General features: G+C 43.9%; 1 protein-coding gene across 3 annotated transcripts in view; it reads right to left on the bottom strand.

Moving 5' to 3' along the window:
- zfyve28 (zinc finger, FYVE domain containing 28) overlaps nucleotides 1-21,102 on the bottom strand; it is an 81,858-nt gene that overhangs the window by 17,081 nt on the left and 43,675 nt on the right. The window contains exons 2-9 of one of the 3 annotated variants that reach the window (XM_084309509.1): nucleotides 13,540-13,608; nucleotides 12,922-13,059; nucleotides 8,901-9,103; nucleotides 8,486-8,575; nucleotides 8,196-8,285; nucleotides 7,946-8,047; nucleotides 1,406-2,887; nucleotides 1,022-1,117 (exon numbers count right to left, since the gene is read on the bottom strand). In XM_084309509.1, the coding sequence (XP_084165635.1) occupies nucleotides 1,022-1,117; nucleotides 1,406-2,887; nucleotides 7,946-8,047; nucleotides 8,196-8,285; nucleotides 8,486-8,575; nucleotides 8,901-9,103; nucleotides 12,922-13,029 (2,171 nt within the window). In that variant the 5' untranslated portion in view covers nucleotides 13,030-13,059; nucleotides 13,540-13,608. The remainder of the gene's footprint in view (nucleotides 1-1,021; nucleotides 1,118-1,405; nucleotides 2,888-7,945; nucleotides 8,048-8,195; nucleotides 8,286-8,485; nucleotides 8,576-8,900; nucleotides 9,104-12,921; nucleotides 13,060-13,539; nucleotides 13,609-21,102) is intronic. The other 2 variants (XM_084309507.1, XM_084309508.1) reach the window with 2 other exon arrangements.

Here is a 21,102-nt window from a genome sequence, read left to right as displayed (position 1 = left end):
CCGTTAATTTCGAACCCTGAGTCAGGGGATTATCCCGCATGTTGCAGGCTGCCCACTGTTGTCTTGCACTTCTTCTGTGTGGGACACGCTGTGCTTATTCAGACTGGACTCAGCTTACATATAACTGAACTGTCAATGTTGTAGCTGTTGTTAATAACATTGAAGGGTTAATATTAACCCTTGATTAGGTCACAGACTGCACAGTGTGTGAAGTGTGCTTTTTGATTACACTGCATCTTTCGGTAGTTGAGAGAAGACAGGACAAAATGAAGTGAACCAGGATCAGTCTGCACTGATGCCCCTTCCAAGTGTGTCCTGTCTGCTGTGACCGGTTCTGGCGCTTGACATATTATGCTATGTTGTATAAACTCAAGTCATTACAAAGTAACAAGTCAGCCACCAAGATTCTGGAATTCAGGTGACCAGCGTACGGTGCTCAGAAAGACTATCCGGATGGATGTGGACTGGTGTGAAAGGCGTATGTAACTCGGTGCGTGAGATTCCCAAAGTTAGAATGTTCATCACAACAGTCGCTGTAATGTTCATCCAAATGATGTCTTTGCCATGGCAATGCATTGCTCTTCTGAGTCTCTCGCACATACAGATAGAATATTGACACTCAATATTCAATTTCTACGGGTTTCGAACACTAAACTCATTTACATGACAACATAAAACATGAACTTCTATGTCAGCCATCAATGACTATTTAAGAATGAATTTTAGTTGAGAATGATTACACATAATTATTGAGAAAATTCACATTGCGGCCATTTTGCTCTTATGTCATGCTCACCTTGGGTGGGAACAGGGTGGAAATGAATCCCAACCTGAGCATGACATAAGAGCATGGCATAAGAAAATAGCCACTGTGTGAATATGGTAAATTCCAAACTCATGTATCCCACAACCTATAACATTATGACCAATAATCCCCCCACACAAATCACACACACACACACACACACACACACACACACACACACACACACACACACACACACACACACACACAGGTTACCTGGGGGTGTATGCACTGCTGGACAGACTACATGTGGTGACAGACACACTCTCACAGTCACTACTTGACACTGAGCTGATAGGAGAGATCTGAAAACTAAAAACAACCAAAAAGAAACAAAAGAATTAAGGATAAAAACATAGGAATGGCAAAAATAAAAACACAGAAATCACATTATAAAAAGGACAGCATGAGGAAAGTGCAAGCAACAAAGAAAAACAACACAGCCTCAAAGCAACACACGAAATAACTGAAAAAGTGATGAAATGTGGTGGAAATCAAACAAGAAGACGGTTGAGACTAGAATCAGAGAGAAGCTGACGAGCCACCATTCAAACACCAACAAACCCAGAAGGGAAGTGACCCTCAAAAATGACAGCCCACCTCTTCCTGCTGTCCTCCTTGGCTTCCCTCTCAGAGTCCTTGTTCCCCGGCTTGTCCCTCTCGCGCCCCCCACTGGCCTGTCGTCTCCTGCCAGTCCTCCACTGGTGGGTGCAGGGGGCAGGCGCGGCCCCACCGCTGGGGCCTCTGTCCTGAGCCTGGGGCCCGGGGCCCGGGGCCACCACCAGGCACTTCTCACAGAGCTGGGGTCCCTCCTCCTCTAGAAGGAGCTCTGAGGAGCAGCGGGAGGAGGGAGGCGTCAGCTGGGAGGGTTCCCCTTTACCGTGATGAAGCTCCTGACCAAGGGGGCCCAGGCGACAAGCAGAGGATTGGATGACAGACCCGGGGGCCAGGGCCTTACCGTGTTTGTCCAAACCCAGAGTGAGGGCCAGCCCCAGCCCCATCCTGGTGCTCTCCACTGGGTCGTCGTGGCCGTCCTCGCAGCTGCCGCAGCAGACACAGGAGTTGAGCAGGCAGTGTGTGGCCACCAGGGGGCCACAGGGCTCAGTCTCAGATGATGCGGGCCGAGGCAGCAGCAGCTTGTCCACAGCCAGGTCTGTCAGACTGGGGGAGCGAGGGTTGAAGATGACGGTGGCAGACAGCTTCATGCCACCCATACGGTGGGCAATGACCTCAGCGGTCTCCGAGGCGGTGCCCTCTACCACCACCTCCCAGCCGTTGGTGTAAGGCAAAGGTTCTGAACTGGGAGCGGAAATGCAGGGGGGGCGCTTGCCACCGGGACAGGGTGGGTTCTGGCCACGAGGCTGTGGGCACGGTTCCTCTGACCGGGTCTCAGAGGGCCAGCCATTCCTGGCCGAGACCACCAGGGCGCCCGGCCTGCGCTGCACAGGACAGGCAGGTTGCAAGGCTTTGGAAGGCGAGGCCAGACGGCTACAGGCCTCTCTGTCTCCTGCCGCATCCAGGTCCTCCATGAAGAACACCCTGTCCTCCTCCTCTACATACAGGCCTGTCCTGCCCCGGACCCCGAGGAGCCTGCGGGGGGAGGCCTCCGTACTGGAGGCCCCACTAGAGCCCCCCGCCTCCCCTCTGTGGGCCGGCGAGTGTCCCTGGCTGGGAGGGGACAGCAGAGTGGACATCTCGTCTCCCACGCGGTGCACCATCATGTTGAGCTGCTCCAGCTCCTCCTCGTCGTACTGCAAGGAGCAGGCCAGCTCTGCCTCCTCCGCCTCCTCACACAGCAGGCCCTGCTCCTGCTCCTCCTCCCCCTTCTCCGTCTCCACCTCTTCCCAGCCCTTTTCCACAACCTCCAACCCCTCCTCCTGGCCGGGAGAGACAAACGGAGGCAGGTGGTTGTGCTCCTTTCCCTCCTCTTGCTCCACCTCCTCACACTTCTCCTTGGGGGGTTCAGCGACGGGGCTACAGGACGAGGGTGGGTCCGGTGCCGGGTCCTCCCTGTCCTGAGAGATACAGAGGCTCCTCTCCAGTGTCGTCAGCTCCACATCTGTCAGGGTCTGCAGCAGGTCTCTGGACAAACATCACAACAGTGATTCAACATTAAATATGCTCGTCATGGAATCTGGTGATACGGCTCAATGCTGATTGATTGATTGATTGATTGATTGATTGATTGATTGATTGAAAAGTTGATTAACAGATTGCAGAATGGGTACAGTACAGTACAGCTCAATACATACAATTGTTAAGGGGATGCATACCAGAGAAAGACTTTCGTCTTGTTTACATGATCAGGGTCCCCCATTTTCAATTCATCATAACATATATGACACACACGACATACAGATAGACAGTACTGCTACATCTATACATTTATGACATACCAGATTTGCAAATACAGTACTGTTTGTGATACAAAAAGTGTCCAGAAAAAGAGTGTATATACATTTGACGTAGAAACTGTACATTGGAGGAGGTTGGGTAGGTGGGGGGCTGTACATTGGAGGTAGGTGGACACACACACACACACACACTGTACACTGTACATTGGAATACTGACAAAGCCATACTTGGTCATTTATTGTACAACTGGGTTAGGACATTTGTAGGGGCCAGTTTCGAATTGCAGTCTCCCATAGGTGTTCTTTGAGAGTGTTTTTGAAAGTGGGTAGTGATTCACATTCCTTTACAGCTTTGGGTAGGGCGTTCGACATTGATGTGACTTAATTGCGAAACGTGTTTAGTCCCTTGTTTGAGCCGAATCTGGGTTTAACATGATTTGTGGAGCTCCCTCTGGTGTTGTGATCGTGGTATTCACTGACCTTTGGGAAGTATTTTGACATGTACATGGGTACCTTGGTCGTGTAGTGTATCTTGTAGACCAGGCCCATTGCAAATTGCTGTACTCTGTCGTCTACTCTAAGCCATCCTAGGTTGTCAAAGTGGGCAGGGGTGAGGTGGGTTCTAGGAGTCAGGTCAAGCAGTAAGTCTGACTACGTAGTTTGTTTTGAGATGTTTGTAATTTGTTTTTTAGTGCCTTTGAGGTGCTTTGGTACCATGAGGTGCAAGCATAGTTGTAGTACCCTTGAATGAGTGCTCCTGCCAGAGTTTTCAGGGTATTCTTGTTTACCAGAGAGGAGATCCGGTACAAGAATCGAGTTCGTTAGTTGACTTTTTTTTATTACATTGGATGCCATTTTGTCACAGGAAAGATTAGCCTCTAGGATGGAACCCAGGTAGGTAATTTCATCTTTCCCTGTGACAATATTGTCACCCACTGTAACTGAGAAGCCGTCGGTCTTGCTGAGTTTGTTATTTGAACCGAAGAGAATGGACTCTGTTTTGCCCATGTGTAATTATAGTTTGTTGTTGGCGAGCCATATGCAGATTTAATTTTGCCTAGTTCCGAGCTGAGGGCTTTTTCAACCTGTAACTTGTTCTTGTCAGAGACCAGCAGGGCTGAGTCATCCGCAAACAGGAACAAGTTGCAGTCACAAGCTGACGACATGTCATTTGCATAAATTAGGAATAGTAGCGGTTAGGGCTGCACGATTAATAGTTTTTTAATCGAAATCGCGATTTGGAATGATGCAATTATCAAATCGCCAAGCCTGCAATTAATTTTTATTTTTTTTATTTAACCAGGAAGTCCCATTGAGATACAAGATCTCCTTTGCAAGGTAGACCTGGCCAAGATGACAGCAATAACATTTGCAATACATCACACAGCAATAAAATGTGCGATACATCACACAAGAACATAATAAATGTGCATGTATACAATACATCACATGTAAACACAAAGCAGAATAGTCTACATCAGTGGTTCCCAACCTTTTTCCCCCCAGGGACCCCCAAACATCTCTGATGAAATTCGCGGACCCCCTCCTAATAAGATACCATAAAATACTTTTTTTTTTCATTTTAATAACAAACTGCTTATACACAGGCATATGCATCACAATTAGACCCACTATGCTTCTTTGACTTGTGCCTTCAATCAACAAATCTCATCTTGCACCATATGCATTTCAAAATGTTTGGCCAATATTCAAATGCTGTATTCATCCTCTCAAATCAGGCCCTAATGGTGAACGGTTTGCATTTATGGAACAAATCAATGCAACAAATTAAACTAAATATGAGACAGGAAATTCCAATCAGTAGCAGAGAGAATCTGTCCTAGCTGGGTTTAATACTTTTTTTTGTCATTTTAATAACAAACTGCTTATACACAGGCATATGCATCATAATTAGACCCACTATGCTTCTTTGACTTGTGCCTTCAATCAACAAATCTAATCTTGCACCATATGTATTTCAAAATTTTGGCCAATATTCAAATCCTGTATTCATCCTCTCAAATCAGGCCCTAATGGTGAACGGTTTGCATTTATGTTGAATGAAGTAAGAATCCACTGCAGTAAAAATATCCTCACCTCGAGTGGTGGTAGTAAGGTTGACTGACATGAGAATGTCCTGCTTCAGATCCTCATTTTCGATATATTGCACATAAACGATGAGCACAGCCTCGTCTGCGACAGTTGTAGTTTCATCAAGTTGTATGGCAAATGGACCCTTTCTAAACTTTTCTGACAGCTGCTGCTCGCAATCACTTGACATCTTATCAATTCGGTCTTTCACTACATTGTTCGAGAGTGGTACTGATTTTAGTTTATCCGCCACCTGTGGGCCGCACAGTTTCTAAACCATTTTGATGCAGGCTGGTTTGATGAGCTGCTTGCCAATATTGTGCGGTTTCTTTGCTTTTGCAATTAAAAGCGAACACTCAAAGGAGGCTTCGGTAGCCTTCTGTAAATCACTGCCACCCCTGCTCCACGCTACTCTAACATCAACAGGCTTGTTCGCCTTGAGAGACTGTTCTTTCCTCCGAAAAAAGTCCGGATCCTTCCCAACGGTTTCTGGGTGCTTAGACGCCTGATGTCTCTTCAGCTTGCTGGGCTTCAGGCTCGAGTTTGCCAACTTTTCTCCACAAATCACACACTCAGGTCGTTTGTCTGGTCCCTCAGTGAAGCCCATGGTGATGTAATTTTCGCGATTGCTGTAGGTCCTAACTTTTTTTGCAGATGAGCTGCCGTCATCTCCTTTTCGTTTGTCACACATTTTCGCCTCTGGCGGCTGACTGCAGACGAGCCGAGAAAGTTAACTAGCGTGCTAGGCTAGCTACAGAAAGTGATACAGTCAACTGATTCGCGTTTTAGCGGCTACCCGGTAGCCTACTGTTAACGTTCAAAAATCATGTCTAGATGTTTATTTATTTATCTTTATTTTTTATTGTAGTGGAGAGACTATTTATGCTTCTGATGATAAAAATATGCTAATTAAATATTTCTATGAAAGAAAAAAAAAAAAAAAAAAAAAAAAAAAAAAAAAAAGTGGTCTGGCGGACCCCAGGTTGGGAATCACTGGTCTACATGATAGTAAAAGTGTATAATACAGGGTAATACAGTAATTTTGCAGCTGGGACCCGACTACAGAAAGCAGCAACATTCTTCTTGTAAAAAAAATAAAAGATATGTTATAATCGCATCGCAAATCGCAATCGCAATATCTGTCAGAATAATCGCAATTAGATTATTTCCCAAAATCGTGCAGCCCTAGTAGCGGTCCTAGTATGCTTCCTTGTGGAACACCACAGCTCACTGTGAGGGGGGGGGATAGGGTACCGTTTACCTCCACCATCTGTTCTCTCCCCTCCAGGTAGGATTGTATCCAGCTCACTGATAAGACTATCAAAACCAATTGCTTTTAGCTTGTCAATCAGAATGGTGTGATTGACAGCATGACCATGCCGCAGTATTTGCCCGCGTCCACCTCTTGTTTGATGTGGTCGTTCAAATAGAGAAGGCATGTGTCAGTGGTGTGGGATGTTCTGAAACCAAATTGGAATTCGTAGATTAGATTTTTTTCCGCGAGGTACTTTTCGACCTGTTCGTATACTATTTTTTCCATGACTTTCAAGATGGATGTAAGGATAGAAACAGGGCGGTAGTTGCCTGGGTCTAATTTGCTGCCCTTTTTGTGCAGGGGTGTTACTCTCGCAATTTTGAAGTCCTTGGGGACGTGTCCCTGTTTTATGGAGAGGTTTATTATGCGTGTGATGACTGGGGTGATGGCGGCTGCTGAGTCTCAGTTTTTTGAGTACCTCATCTGTAGTTACCATTTCCAATTTGAAGTAGTCTTTGTGGACGCCTAGGTTCTTGTAGTATGCTACTATGTGTTCTACTCCATACTGCCCTGAGTGGGAGGGTAGTTTGTTTACCAGTGTTGTGGCTATGTTTGTGAAGAAAGTGTTTAAGTAATTGGCTACATCCAGCTTGTCTGTGATGAGCGTGTTGTCCGTCTTTATGTTTATGTTTGAGAACCTGGTTTTAAGTTTTTTACTGAAGCCTAGTTGATTATTGAGTAATTTCCAAAGTTCACATGGTTTATTTTTGTTTTCCTCAGTTTTGTCATTGATGAAATTTTTTTGAGCAGTTTTGATCATGGAGTTTACGTCATTTCTTGCAAAGTTGGTATGTTGTTATTAACAACAAGGGATGCAGGAATACAGACACCAAGCTAAAACAGGGTACTGGCACTGCAGATATTTTATTTACTGCCTTTTTTTCTACACATGCACCTAGTTAGATCTGATGACGAAAAGTAGATTACATTTTCTTTAAAAAATATTTTTTTGGCGTTTTATCGCTTTATTGCTACTGGGCAGTCCAGTAGAGAGAGACAGAGGAGGAATGGGAGACAGAGTGGGGGGAAGACATTCGGCAAATAACGACGGGTTCGGGAGTCGAACCCGGGTCGGCCGTGTCGCGGCTGAGCGCGCTATGTGGTTCGCCACTGGGGCGCCCGGTAGATTACATTTTCAACCATGTTTTGACCCTAACCTGTTGGTATAGACTTCATGGCAGATTGGATCTTCTGTACTGGATCTGTCCTGGCCACTGGCCCGAATGTTGTTTCCAATTCAAAATTAAATTGACCTCATTCATACGGCGGCCATTTTGCTCTCATGTCAGGCTCAGGTTGGGATTCCTTTCCACCATGTGAACGTTGGTCAATATCAGCAGTGAAAAAGCAGCAGTGATGCCTCCCGACCGCCGACTCTACCTGATCTTCTTCAATAAAGTGCGGAAAGGCCGGAAGAGCTCAGACATGTCCTCTGACTTTCCATCTAGGTTGAGAGGACCCTCAGAGTATACCACCAGACCACTGAAGAAGAAGCGAGAGGGAGAGATGTTGTTTAAAATTCTGTTGGCATATGAGGGTGGGAAGGAGAGAGAGAGAGCGCGAGAGAGAGAGAGAGAGAGAGAGAGAGAGAGAGAGCGAGAGGAAGAATGGGAGAAGAGACACCACTTACCACACAATGGCTAGTCTGGGAATTGTAAACATCAGAGCAGGTTCATAGTCATCGATCATGTCTTGTGTGAGATAGCCCTGCTTCAAAGCCCTGAGACCAGAAAGCACAGCAGAAAAAGAAGCTATAAAAGGACACGTCTTCACTACAGTTCCAAGTGCAAATCAAGATTTTTTTTGTTCCAGAACAAAAACATTCCCCTCCTTCGGCCCGATCAGATCGGCGGCACTCCATTGGTTATTATTCTACCATCTGATGTTCGTCAGTGTTGGTGTTTTCCTCTGCAGACTCACCTCTTCACCGTCTCACAGAAGAGCACGATGACCTCCTGCTGGACGTAGTATTCTTTGGGAGACTTCACAGGCACCATGGCTGACACATAACTGGCAATGAGGAGGAAGTCAGAAACATTTTAATAATGTTGAGAGCTGTGACAAATGCTAATAGAAGGAAATGCTTAAAGGGGACATATTATGCATCTATATATGACTTCTTTGAATTTGTGGAACATGCTTGTTAAGTTTTTATGCAAATGTATAAATGTAATTTACACACTGCCAAATCCAGACCAACACTAGGACAAACCCATTTCCCATAATATGTCCCCTTTAAAGCCCTAGAAAGCAGAACATATATGTGGAAAGAGGCAAAAAAAACGATTTAGGCATTTTAAAAACGTGCCTGGTCTCAAGATCTCAGGTCTCTCACCTGAGCTCGAACTCTGCAAAAAGGCTGTCGAAGTGTCGCAGTGCGTCCTTCATGCGGTCAGTGTAGAAGTTGAGGTCCCTCAGGGCCTGGTCGCGTGTGATGTTGCGTACCTCCTCCAGGCTACGGGTCAGGTCCTTGGCTAGAGGCCTCATGGCCATGCTCTCTATCTCCCTGTTCATGATGATGGAACCAGCAGCCAAACACTGCAGACACACACACAGACATCTTGTAAATGATGTTGCTCAATAGGAGATTAGATTGGGAAGATGATTAGATTAGAGTAAATTAAATGTATTTGTCATTGCACAAGCAGAGAGTACAATGAATTAAAGTTTGCATCTGACCGGAGTGCAAAGGCATTAAAGTGCATCGTAGTGTGTACAGTATAATGTGTATGGATTATATATGAAAAATTATATACAGTGGGACGACAATGAATACACTATGGCAGTGGTTCTCAACCTGTGGTACGCGTACCACTAGTGGTACTTGGTGGTACTTGAAAAGATTTATATAAAAAAAAATATATATATATATATATATATATATATATATTTTTTTTTTTTTTTTTTTTTTTTGCAGTCAGGCCACTGAACTTAGAAGGCCAGGCCAGTGTTTCTAGTTGCGGCTGCGCGATAGTTAGATAACCTAGGTGGGGAACAACCAGGAGATCACTGTGACAGAGTATTGCAGTCTAAAAAGTCATAAATCTTTTATTCAACTTCAGCCCTGATCATAACCATTTTTATTTTTAGATTTTTTGTAATGTCAGATAAAAAATGAAATACTCTGAAATATTCTGAAAAGAGTTGTTGTTAAATCTAATCATCTAACACATGCCTAGCCTGTAATAATCCCCCCCAGAAAAATGTACTTTGCAATTGATATATTGAAAATACTTTACTTTTTGTGTGTTTTTTTAACAATAATTTGTGATGCCATCACACAAACTGGCATTTATTTTTTTTAAACTTTATTTTTTAGCGTTTATCGCTTTTTCTGGTCAAGCATGACCGACAGATACAGGGTGAAACGGGATATAGATCAGGGGAAGACATTCTGATAAATGACGGCGGGTCCGGGAATCGAACTCGGAGTCCACCAGATCCGTGACGCAGCACGGTTTTCCCCGACGCTGAAATAGCGCCGAGATATGCGGTGAGCTACTGGAGCCCCCCTCAACAAACTGGCATTTAAAGGGTTACAATTAAAAAATTTATTGAATATGTGTTTTTTTTTTTTTTAACAATAATTTGTGATGCGCATCACAAACAGTGGTACATTTTAAAAAAAAAATCCTGCACCAGAATGCAGGAAATTAAGTCTCCCTGGTGGGGGACCCCTGACTGGGGCTATATTTCACACTATATTTCCCAGCCTGAATTATTTCCCCAGTCCGGCCCTGCTTATGTGAGTTGTCAATGGACAACAACATGCTGTGTGTGTGTGTGTGTGTGTGTGTGTGTGTGTGTGTGTGTGTGTGTGTGTGTGTGTGTGTGTGTGTGTGTGTGTGTGAGAGAGAGAGAGAATGAAGGACAATTGCTTGCTGTGTGAGAGCGAGAGAGAAAATTAAGTACATTTGCTGAAATACAGTTGTTCTTCATTTTCTCACTTGCTATGTGAGAATGTTAGTTATTATGTTCTCAATGCCCCTTGCATTGTATGAGTTGTGTGGAAGAGTTTGCTAGTTCTAGTGCTACCCCTTTGTACATTGTGGCTGTGTCTGACAAAAGTTAACAATAAATAATGCTATTAGGAATACATTTGCCTCCTACGTGAACTGTGCATAGCTGAATAGACTGTATTTTAATGTCGGTCATATGGTGGTACTTGGAGAGCCAGCTACATTCTCAGGTGGTACTTGGTGTAAAAAGGTTGAGAACCACTGCACTATGGTTAACCAATCTAGCCAGTGGTATGAATAATATGAGTAGATACAGATACATATATGTATATACAGAGTGTACAGCGTTATTAAGATAAGATATTCCTGAGGCGGCTGGGGGGCGCAGCAGACATTGCGCTCGTCACCAACGCAAGAGACACCGGGTTCGACTCCGGCTGTCTGCGTTGCCTCCGGCTTGGGCCAGCCGTCATACTAACTCAATTGACAGAGTTAGCGGGTGGAAGTCGATGGGTGGTAATCTGGACGTTGTGCACAGCGACTCCTACAGGTCGGTTGGGGACGCCTGCACAGCAGAGACAGGAAATGGCGGGGGTAGTGTGAGCCTCCCACACGTTACACCTCGCCAATGAGAGTCCGCGCTGGCAGGTGAAAAGATGTGACAGGCTGCCTCCTCGTGTATCGGAGGGGACACGTGATGCAAGGCTTCTATCCTCCCTACAACCGGCCAGTGGGGGGCATATGCAAGCAATGTTCAAGACAGGGGAGGGAAGAATTGGCACAGTGGAATTGGGATGGGAGAAAAAATATAAAAAGGAGAAAAAGTTGATAAAAATATATATAAGATGTTCCTTTATTTTTTTTTTGTCTACTTTTTCTCCCATTTTTCTATTTTTCTCCCATCCCAATTTCGTATTGTCCAATTCTACCCTCCCCTGTCTCGAACGCTGTTAGGCCATGCCTCCCACAGGTCGGCTGCAATGTGGACCAAGCCTTGCATCACGTGTCCCCTCCGGTACACGAGGAGGCAGCCGTTGCATCTTTCACCTGTACAGCGCGATCTCTCAGCGGCGAGGGTCTGCGTGGGAGGGACACGCTGCCCTCGTTGCTTCCTGATTCTGCTGCGCAGGCGCACCAACCGACCTGTAGGAGTCGTTGTCCACAGCGTCTGATCCCCACCCGCCAGCTTCCCACCCCCTAATACTGCCAATTGTATTAGTATGAACGACCAGCCAAGCTGGTAGCAATGCCGAGAGCTGGGCTCGAAACCAGCATCTCCTGCATTAGTGGCGAGCGCCTTGCGCACTGCGCCACTTAGCCGCCCTAAGATGTTCCTTTATTGATCTCCTTGAGGAAATTCAGGCATCATAGCAGCATAGGGGAGGGGGGGGGGGGCGGGGGGTACAGGTAGTAAAAAGCAGTGTCAAAAAAAATTGGTAAATAGGAGTAAATAGGGGGTAAAAAGTAGAGGGAGGTGGGAGCTGCTAAGAAAGGCTGCCACTCACCTCGGCACCACTTCACTTTACTTTATACAGGTTTATATGGATAAAACTAGGGCTGGGCGATTAATCGATTAATTCGAATGAATGATTTAGGACGATTTTGAAAAATCGATTTTTCAAAAATATATACGGTATATATTATCTTTTTTAATTTTTTTTAATAGTCACCTTTTATTTTACAAACAGTGATGTTTGGTGAAAGTTAGATTTGCACTTTATTAATCCCAATAGGGAAATTGATTCTTGTTTGATGATCAAGAGGCACCTTTTATTTGTTTTAAGTGAAGTTTGGTGAAAAAGGAAGTTATTGCACTATTAATCCCAATAGGGACATTCATATTTGTTTGATCAAGAGTAACCTTTTATACATATATACTGTGTATATATATAACAAAAATAATAATAATAATCATATATATATATATATATATATATATATATATATATATATATATATATATATATATATATGATTATTATTATTATTTTTGTAAGTGAAGATTGGTGAAAGTTAGGTTTGCACTTCAATCCCAAAAATTCATCTTGGTTTGATTTATTTTTTTGTGTCAAATAAAAACAAAGGTTATTTGAATGATTTCCTTGGCTTTTTTAGTTTAAGAGAAAAAAAATCTATTAAAATCGTAAATCGTTTTTTTTTTAATAATCTGAGATTTTATTTTTAGGCCATATCGCCCAGCCCTAGATAAAACTATAGGTTGGATATCATATCAGTAGTATAATGATGATCATGGCATTGTGAAAACTGAAAACACATGAGACATGCAGCATTCTGTGTCTGTGTGTATATACATATTGGCTAATGGCTAGCGTGCAAGGTACTATAGGACGTGTGCAAACTTGTTTTCTCCAGTGGATGCTGGAGGGAATACACTACCTCAGCCCCAAACCACAGCTGGCCTGCCAGGTTGTCATGGCGAATCTCCTCTGGGAACTTGACACAGAAGTCTCGGTTGGCCCGGTCGCCGGGGATACATTCATCCATGATCTGATTGATAATGTTCAACACATTGTCCTGCAGATATAGAGGGGAGGGAGAGAGTGACAGAGAACAAAATTTAACCAACTAGATGGCGGGAGAGAAAAGCCTTGAGACACGTTCAGTGGGGAACTGGTAGCGGGCTGACAGTCAGACACATGAGCTGCTTTCTGAAAAAGGAACTTTCTCAGTGTGTGTTTACTCTGAACCCACTGCTGCTTTCCTCAACATTACGACGCTGAGAAGAACTCTCCGTCACCTCTCGCAAACAGACCGGCTCCGCAGCGATGCCTCCAACACAACAGATTGGGAATAGACAAGAGAACAGTTAAGACGAGTACATGCTCAAAATGGGGCCATTTATGCCTCCCCCTGATGGCTCAACACTCCCTTAATAAAACCACTAAACTAAAAGCCTATAATTCCAGCGGTGCAAAACACAGTGTCACGCACAGTGGGAACTAATCAAGAGGCTGCGTGCCGCTGGCATGTCCATGTACCGTAACAATGACTTACAGCAAGCCTTTCAGTTGGCGCCGGCTTCAGTGCTGTAATCTCGCAGGCACAGCGTCTTCACCTGCTCACCTCCAGGACCCAGATTAGAAAAGCAACGGGAGAGAAAGCTTCAAAGATTCACTACAATGAAAATCTTTGCGCTTCAATGTCACTGCATTTATATTCTTCAACAGAAGGTATGTTGTTGATGTATAATTACGCTGCTGTAATTGTGGAAAAGGATGACTTAAAGCTCTTTGATCACTATCCCCCTGGTAATCAAACCATTTCAGATATCCAATGTGCTTCCTTGAAGAGATTGCATAATCTTAATCATAATCTAACTCAGGTTACCCCGACTGGGCCATCAGTCAGTTGTCAGTAGTTGTTAGGGTTGGGTACCGGTACTTTAGAGAGTACCGACTGAATTACATTGGTACTACCGAGTACCGATTCACACTAGATCAATCTGTACCAGTATAAGAGTGTAATATACTAGATAAGAGGGAGCCTTTTCCACACATTTATATATTACTGTCCCATCTTTGGAAAGACCAGACGAGGTCAGAGGAGTTTGAATATATTTACTGAGGATGGCCAGATACCGTTGATATTTAAACATTAAAAAACATAATACATGATCAGGCTATTTATTTTGTGTGGTGTGTTACAACAATAAATAACAATGTTGAAATTGAGGAGTTTGGACTAATTTCTTCAAATGTGAACGGTACCCAACCCTAGTAGTTGTAAAGGATTTCAACTAGCTAGTCCACAAACAAGTACTGAAACTAATTTGCTACAATGTAGTTAGTTTTAGTGGCTCAAAAAAAACCACAGCAACTGGGACAATTTATGAATCACCTGCAAGCACAGGTTAGCAAATCTCCCATAGCAACTGATCACACTGGGCCCATGAATTTGTTTACATTTGAAAGCTTTGTGTATTTATGATACTGAGGAGGGCCACGCCTCCTCAACATACCTGAGTTGTGCTCAGAGAGAGTGCACTAAAACAATTATAACAAATCATATGATACATCTGAAGCTGAACAAATAACACTCCTGACATTAACATTACTGTGGAATACGATCTTTCTGACGGAATTAACATTGTATTACTGGTTCTTTAATAGAGTACCTCAGATGAAGAATTCCAATTTAGGTTTTCAGAGGAACAATGTTTTCCAACTTTATTATCTAAAGATGATGTGTCGAGTGTCGGTGTTGCATTCACTCATAGTTAGACGGTAGAGGTCGAGTCGTTTCTAGCGCTATATCATAGTCACACTCCCAGATAATTTAGATTAAAGATCAAATAAGATAAACGATTCCTTTATTGATCCCCTTGGGATTAACTTCACAAGTGCAAATACATGGGCTGTTCATACAAAACTGATTTATATGGTTCTTCAGTGCAAGGGTTCAATTACCAACTCCTTTATGGCAGTGGGACAGTCTATAGGTATGTACGAACGTCTGTCTCGAGCCTCGGATGTGTTCTGTCTAGGGCTGTCTTAAATACTTCGAAGCTTCGTTCGATGGGCATGGGATTCGAATATGAAAATAAAATTTGAATACCGGTATATAAAAAAAGTTATATATTTTTTGCACAATCAACTCTGCCTCGTTTTGTTAACTACAACAAGCAATGGTGTTTGTTATTTAAGATGAGGTCGGACTCGGCACTGACAGATTTTTTTTATTTATTTTTTTTTGATCCACTTTTTCTCCCATTTTTCCATATTTTCTCCCATCCCAATTTCGTATCATCCAATTCAACCCCCCCCTGTCACGAACGCTGTTTCTTGCCTCCCACAAGCCGGCTGCAATGTGGACTAAGTCATACATAGCACAAGTCCCCTCCGGTACTTGAGGTAACAGCAGTCGCATCTTTTCACCTGCGCAGCTCGATCTCTGTGTCGAGGAGTAACGCGTGGGAGGCTCACGCTGCCCCCGACACTTCCTGATTCTACTGCGCAGGCGCACCAACCGACTTGTAGGAGTCGCTTGTTCACAACGTTCGATCCCCACCCTTCAGTTTTCCCTCCCCGTAATACGGCCAATGTGTATTACTGCGGACGACCAGCCAAACTGAAAAACAATGTGGAGAGCTGGATTCGAACACGCGAATCCTAGCGTCTCCACACTGGTGGCGAGTGCCTTGCCCACTACACCACCTAGCCGCCCTAAGCACTGACAGATTTGTGTTCATTGTGCTGCTTTTATAAAGCCTCAAATGACTGCTTACAATATTTCATGAAAGCAAAGTGTTTAATTTGTCTAAGATTTTAAAAGGTTTAAACTTTACAGCACTGACAAAGTTGAACAAAGTGCTGTACAAGTCCCACAACATTAAAAAAAAAATCTAGAAAATTTCAAAAAAGATTTAAAAGAAAAAGATTTTTAAATTTGTTAAAAGACATTTTTATCTCGAAGCTTCAAATTTAAATCGAATCTCGGCCCCGAAGGTTCAAATTCCCCCAAAAAAAATCGAAGGTCAGCCCTAGTTCTGTCCTCCGCCTTCCTCCTCTAAGCAACGTGGATAGGACACACTGGCAATACCTTCACTCGCTATCAGTTTCACGTTAGCCTGGAAGAATGACTTTGGCGCGACACAAAAATACTGGCTCACCTTCTAGTCTTCACCTTTATCTTATACCCTCATTTCACGGTCAATCTCTCACCCTCCCAGTCTCCATCTCTCTATATATGCAATCTACCACAATCTTTCCATCTGAAACACGCACGCATATACATGCACATGCAAACACACATTTATTTTTGTTCCAGAAGGCCTATGCTGTGGGAGAAGCAATGCCCAGATGATAAGAGCAGCGTGGCAGTGCACCCTCATAAGACATGAATAGGAGCTGATGGCAGCAGTGGCAGGTTCAAGTGAACGGCTTTACACCATTATTCTGTGGGGCATTGTTGAAGCATGCAGGTAACAAACAAGCTGCTTACACTGTGCAGTATGAAGTTGAGAGAGTGAGAGGGAAATTAGAATTTCAGAAAAGTGCAAATGTTTATATTGGTGTAACAGAATAAATAAACTAGAAAATTGGAGTCCTAGAAATACAGTTTGGAGCTATAAAGATACATGAAAAGTGACTGTTTCCCATAACTAATTATTGCAAGTTTGCATTATGTTTTCGAAGGGATCAACAGAAAGCCCAGAGTCTCGACAAAGGCTGATGGGGTGAAAACACGAGCCGCTGCTGAAATATAATACAATACCCTTTTCTCTCCGAAGTCTCCTTTTAAATCCTCTAGTCACGAATGCTCGGTGCTGCCACCACCACTGGTCGCCAATAAGATCAGCACCTTGACCTGACAGGTTAACAGTGATACGAATGTGTTTTATTGGCGACCAGTGGTGGCAGCACCGAGCGTTTGTCGAGCTTTCCCAGAAAATAAGGCTCAGCTGGAGGATTTGAAAGGAGATAATACAGCTGCACACTTAAAGGCCAAGTTATTAAACCCAATCCAATGTAGGTAGGGCCTCGTGAGGTTTGATCTTTTCTCAAATTTTATTTTGGGGAGTTTTATTCTCAAATTCAGTTATTTTTTCTGGATTCATTTAGTTAAACACATTGTACCTGTTTTTACCAACCAAAAGTGATTTTAGCTTAATGTGAAAACTACAGGTAGGCATAGCCTGAATCTCTCAAGTCCAGTTTTGGCTTCATCAGCTCATAAGAAACCACAAAGATTACTGGCGGACAATCCCCTCGTATAACAGGCAAGAATGAACGCACGCACGTAATGCATGTAGTATGTACCCAAACACAGCTGATTCCGTGCTTCTCTGCTTTCCATCTCTCCCTTTTGACTCTGTATCTGTGTATGTGTGTGTGTGTGTGTGTGTGTGTGTGTGTGTGTGTGTGTGTGTGTGTGTGTGTGTGTGTGTGTGTGTGTGTGTGTGTGTGTGTGTGTGTGTGTGTGTGCGTGCGTGCGTGCGTGCGTGCGTGTGTGGCATAACCTCCCCTTCCACTGCCTAAATGGAGGAGGGAGACAGATGCCTCGCCTGCATCACACCTTTCCCTTAATGGTTTTCATTTATTTCTGAACCAAAAAGGCTCAGAATTCGGATTAGGCTTAATATACCTGATAGTCTGATACCAATCAGTAAAAAAAATTATCTGTGATTTTTCTTCCCAAAAATCACACTACACTCTTTCCACACTATTTAAATGCAACTTGGGGGGGAAACTGCTAAATAAAAGTTCAGCGTTCACCTAAATCCAGCCAGGTGAGTGAAATAACGACGGGGAGAAGCTGCAGCAGCCTCTCCACGGCACACTTACTGTCCTAAAGGGAGAGATGTGTGGATGGTGCCCCCCCACAACAAAAGTGGTTAATTTGCAATCGTTGAAAAAGCTCTGTCGTCAGCTGAAAGACTGGGCGGGGGGGTTGCGAAGCACGACCTTATAAGCGCAAAACCAACACAGCACTTCACAGCTTGGTCAATTTGAGGCGATAATGACGCAAATACGAAAACTCAGCAGGGAGAAAGGGGAGGGAGGAGGTGGAGGGAGTGAGTGAACAAAAAAGAAAAGCAAAACAAAGAAGAAACATTTGGAAGAGTTTGGAAGGATGAAGGGGAAAGACAGCTTGGGAAGAGAGAGCGAGAGCGTGGAAGAAGAGAGGAGGTAGAATGAAGCAGTTGGGGATCAAGTGATGACCTTATTAAATCGACCCTCCCCTGTGGGCCCAGGCAGTGGGGGGGGGGGGGGGGGGGGGGGGGTCGAGGCCCACCGGGTCCACTCGTGACCTCCACCCCAACCGGCGCTCCCAGCGTGTCACGCAGCGCGGCAGCCATCACTCATCCACACAGCCCCTCATCCCAGTCAGCTCCTCGCCCCGACCAGAGAACGACCTGGAATTGCACGCTACGCCTCCGCAAACAAAAACAACAACAGCAGCCGCATGTTCAATTCCAGAAGCCTCTAACTCAGCATCTTTTACTGCACTCCACTCTGCAGTTTGTTGACTGATGGCTCAGAACAATTGCAGTGAGGGAAACTTGGGATTTCCCACAATTCTCCCATCCTGAGGATTTTATTTTTGGGGTGCCACTTAATACCCTTCGATTTCTCATTACCTAACAACAGTGGCTCTGAAGTGCGTCTTCCAAATAAGTTGCTAATGTATCCATTTACTAACTTACTACATAGCTACATCTATAACTACATCTGCTGGTCGATTGACTCGCTTCCTATAAAAGTCTCCTTATCTCACCACCTTATCAGAGCCAATCTGCTTGATGTGGCCAATCAACATTTAGCAACGTGCTAGTGACACTACCTTGACCCCACCTACTTCCAGGTCAAACTGCGGTCCAAATTAGGTAATAAGATACGCGACGACGTGCAATGAATGTCAAAACAAACAGGAATTCCTGAACCAGATTCTAGTCAAACCTGACCTTTAATGTAATTCTGAACCGGTTTTAGTCAGTCACTTAAGTTGACATGAGGGACTACTTCTGAGCATGCTATAATAACAGAGTAAGATAATATTTGATCAAATAGATTTTTAGATTAGAAGTAAAATAGGGCCCTTCTCAATCAATGAATCACCTGATCAGTGGTTAAGGAATAGGTTTTCATGATTTTTTGAAAAACCACACACACTTCTTCTCTCTGCGTTAGTATCACCAACATGTGTCGACCTCTGCCTTCATCACGGTGTAAACTCAGACTGTCAAAATAAACATCTTAACTCGATGGACGCCATACCCGAATAAAGTCGGGTTAACTCGCTGACGCTTGAGCACCAAACCCGAGAAAACTTGGGTTTTCATTGTTATTTCTTTTATTCGATATTTCCATTCATTATCCATCCAGGGAGCCTGGTGTTATCATAGGGAATTAGTCTGAGATCCCAAAATTGCAATACCGGCCGCATCCTACCAGGCGGCGGTATCGAGCACCCTTTAAAACTCTGTATCTTGGGCTGTGCGTCGATTATATGGGTCCGGGCGGACTTTTCCATGTCGGGCAAGGGGAGCGGTTGTCCCGATCGGCTTGAGGAGCGTCAAATGCTCCAGATGGATGATGTATGGCGGATTATGTTGGCGACACGATCAACACCAATACTGGGACTCGCGATCAGATAATTGGAATATTCTTTTTGGGGCACATCCTAGTCAAGGTAAGGGCTATATGATACCAATCTTGCGTTGATCAAAGCATGCCTTCATTGCGATCCGAGCGTATGTGTGTAACGCTAGTCCATAACGTATTCCGTTGGTGACGATCAAAGCATCAAAAAACTACCCCCCCCCCCCCCCCCACCCTTTCATGCATTCATGATGGAACATAATACCCATCATATGCATTTGATTTTATAATTGTAGCATGTGTAGGGACGGAACACCAATGCATTTAATATAATACACGTTGGGGGCTATTACCAGCCTCCCATGAATTACCCTAGACCGCTCTAAAACCATAATTACCGGTATATATTAACGGGAATGTATGGACGAATTAATTTTTTTCCACATATTGAACGATAGATACTCGATGTCAAATGGGCAATAGTATTGTATCCATAGCTATAATATATAATATAGTTATAGCCCTGCAAACACTGCCACGTATTCCTATACTTTAGAATGCTGGCCTTTTAACCACACATTAACCACCCTCTGGCGCTGATTGAGTTAATGAATCACGAAAAACAGCCAAAGATGGATATTAACACTTCGAGTGCCAGCAGGGGGTGCACGATTTAGCGCTTGAGTGCCAATGCTCTATTCAATGAGAGGGCGAGCACATTTGCGAACACATAAACTATATCTTAAATTATGGCTATGTGTCTAATACGCCCGTCGCTTATCAATGACTTGCTTGCCGTCAACATTGTCGAAACAGATTGTTTTTTTCATCGGTACATTTCCGTTTGATCCATTTTGAAAAACGCTCGTTTTTGGAAATTTCCAGAATATTTTTTTGATTCTGCAGGAATCGCCCTTTACTGGAATACACAAAAAACGTTGTCATTTTTCGGCCTATTTATGAATCGTTTTCAAATAAACGCTAGATTATCAATAGTATATGTGTACTTATGCACACTAAGCGGGCTGAAAAATCGATTATCTTATTTCCTGATCAGCGCACACACACACACACAGGGGACACGTTGATATCTGTGAAAAAAGCTTGATTACCCCAGACTGGTAAAATAGATTCCTTACCTCAGATCAGATGTTCTCCAAAAAGATTATTCCAATTCCTGATCGCCATTCCAAATATCGATCGCGTTTATTGATCCAATGCTGGGTGCTTGAAACACATATTCCACGCTGTTCTGAGGGACCACAAAGACTGCAATCGGCTCGGATTACATGCCTGACAAGTCAAATGTGGATTCCGGATTTTCTTTTCCCCATGCGTTTTCATTCAGTCCAATCCAAAGGGTGCATTACCATCCGGGAGACGATAGGGGCGGTATTTTCCCTGTTCGAGCTCAAGAGAGAGTCCCAGTGGTAACGTGAGGCTAGATTGATGAAAAATGAATGGAAATCGCGAATAAAAAAATAACGATTAATAACGAGATTTCTCGTCGTTGGCA

This window comes from Notolepis coatsorum (genome assembly GCF_963971535.1).
Source record: "Notolepis coatsorum genome assembly, chromosome: 3".
Taxonomy (NCBI): Eukaryota; Metazoa; Chordata; class Actinopteri; order Aulopiformes; family Paralepididae; genus Notolepis; species Notolepis coatsorum.
Note: the sequence above shows the minus strand (reverse complement) of the source record. Positions and strands in the feature narration are given on the sequence as shown.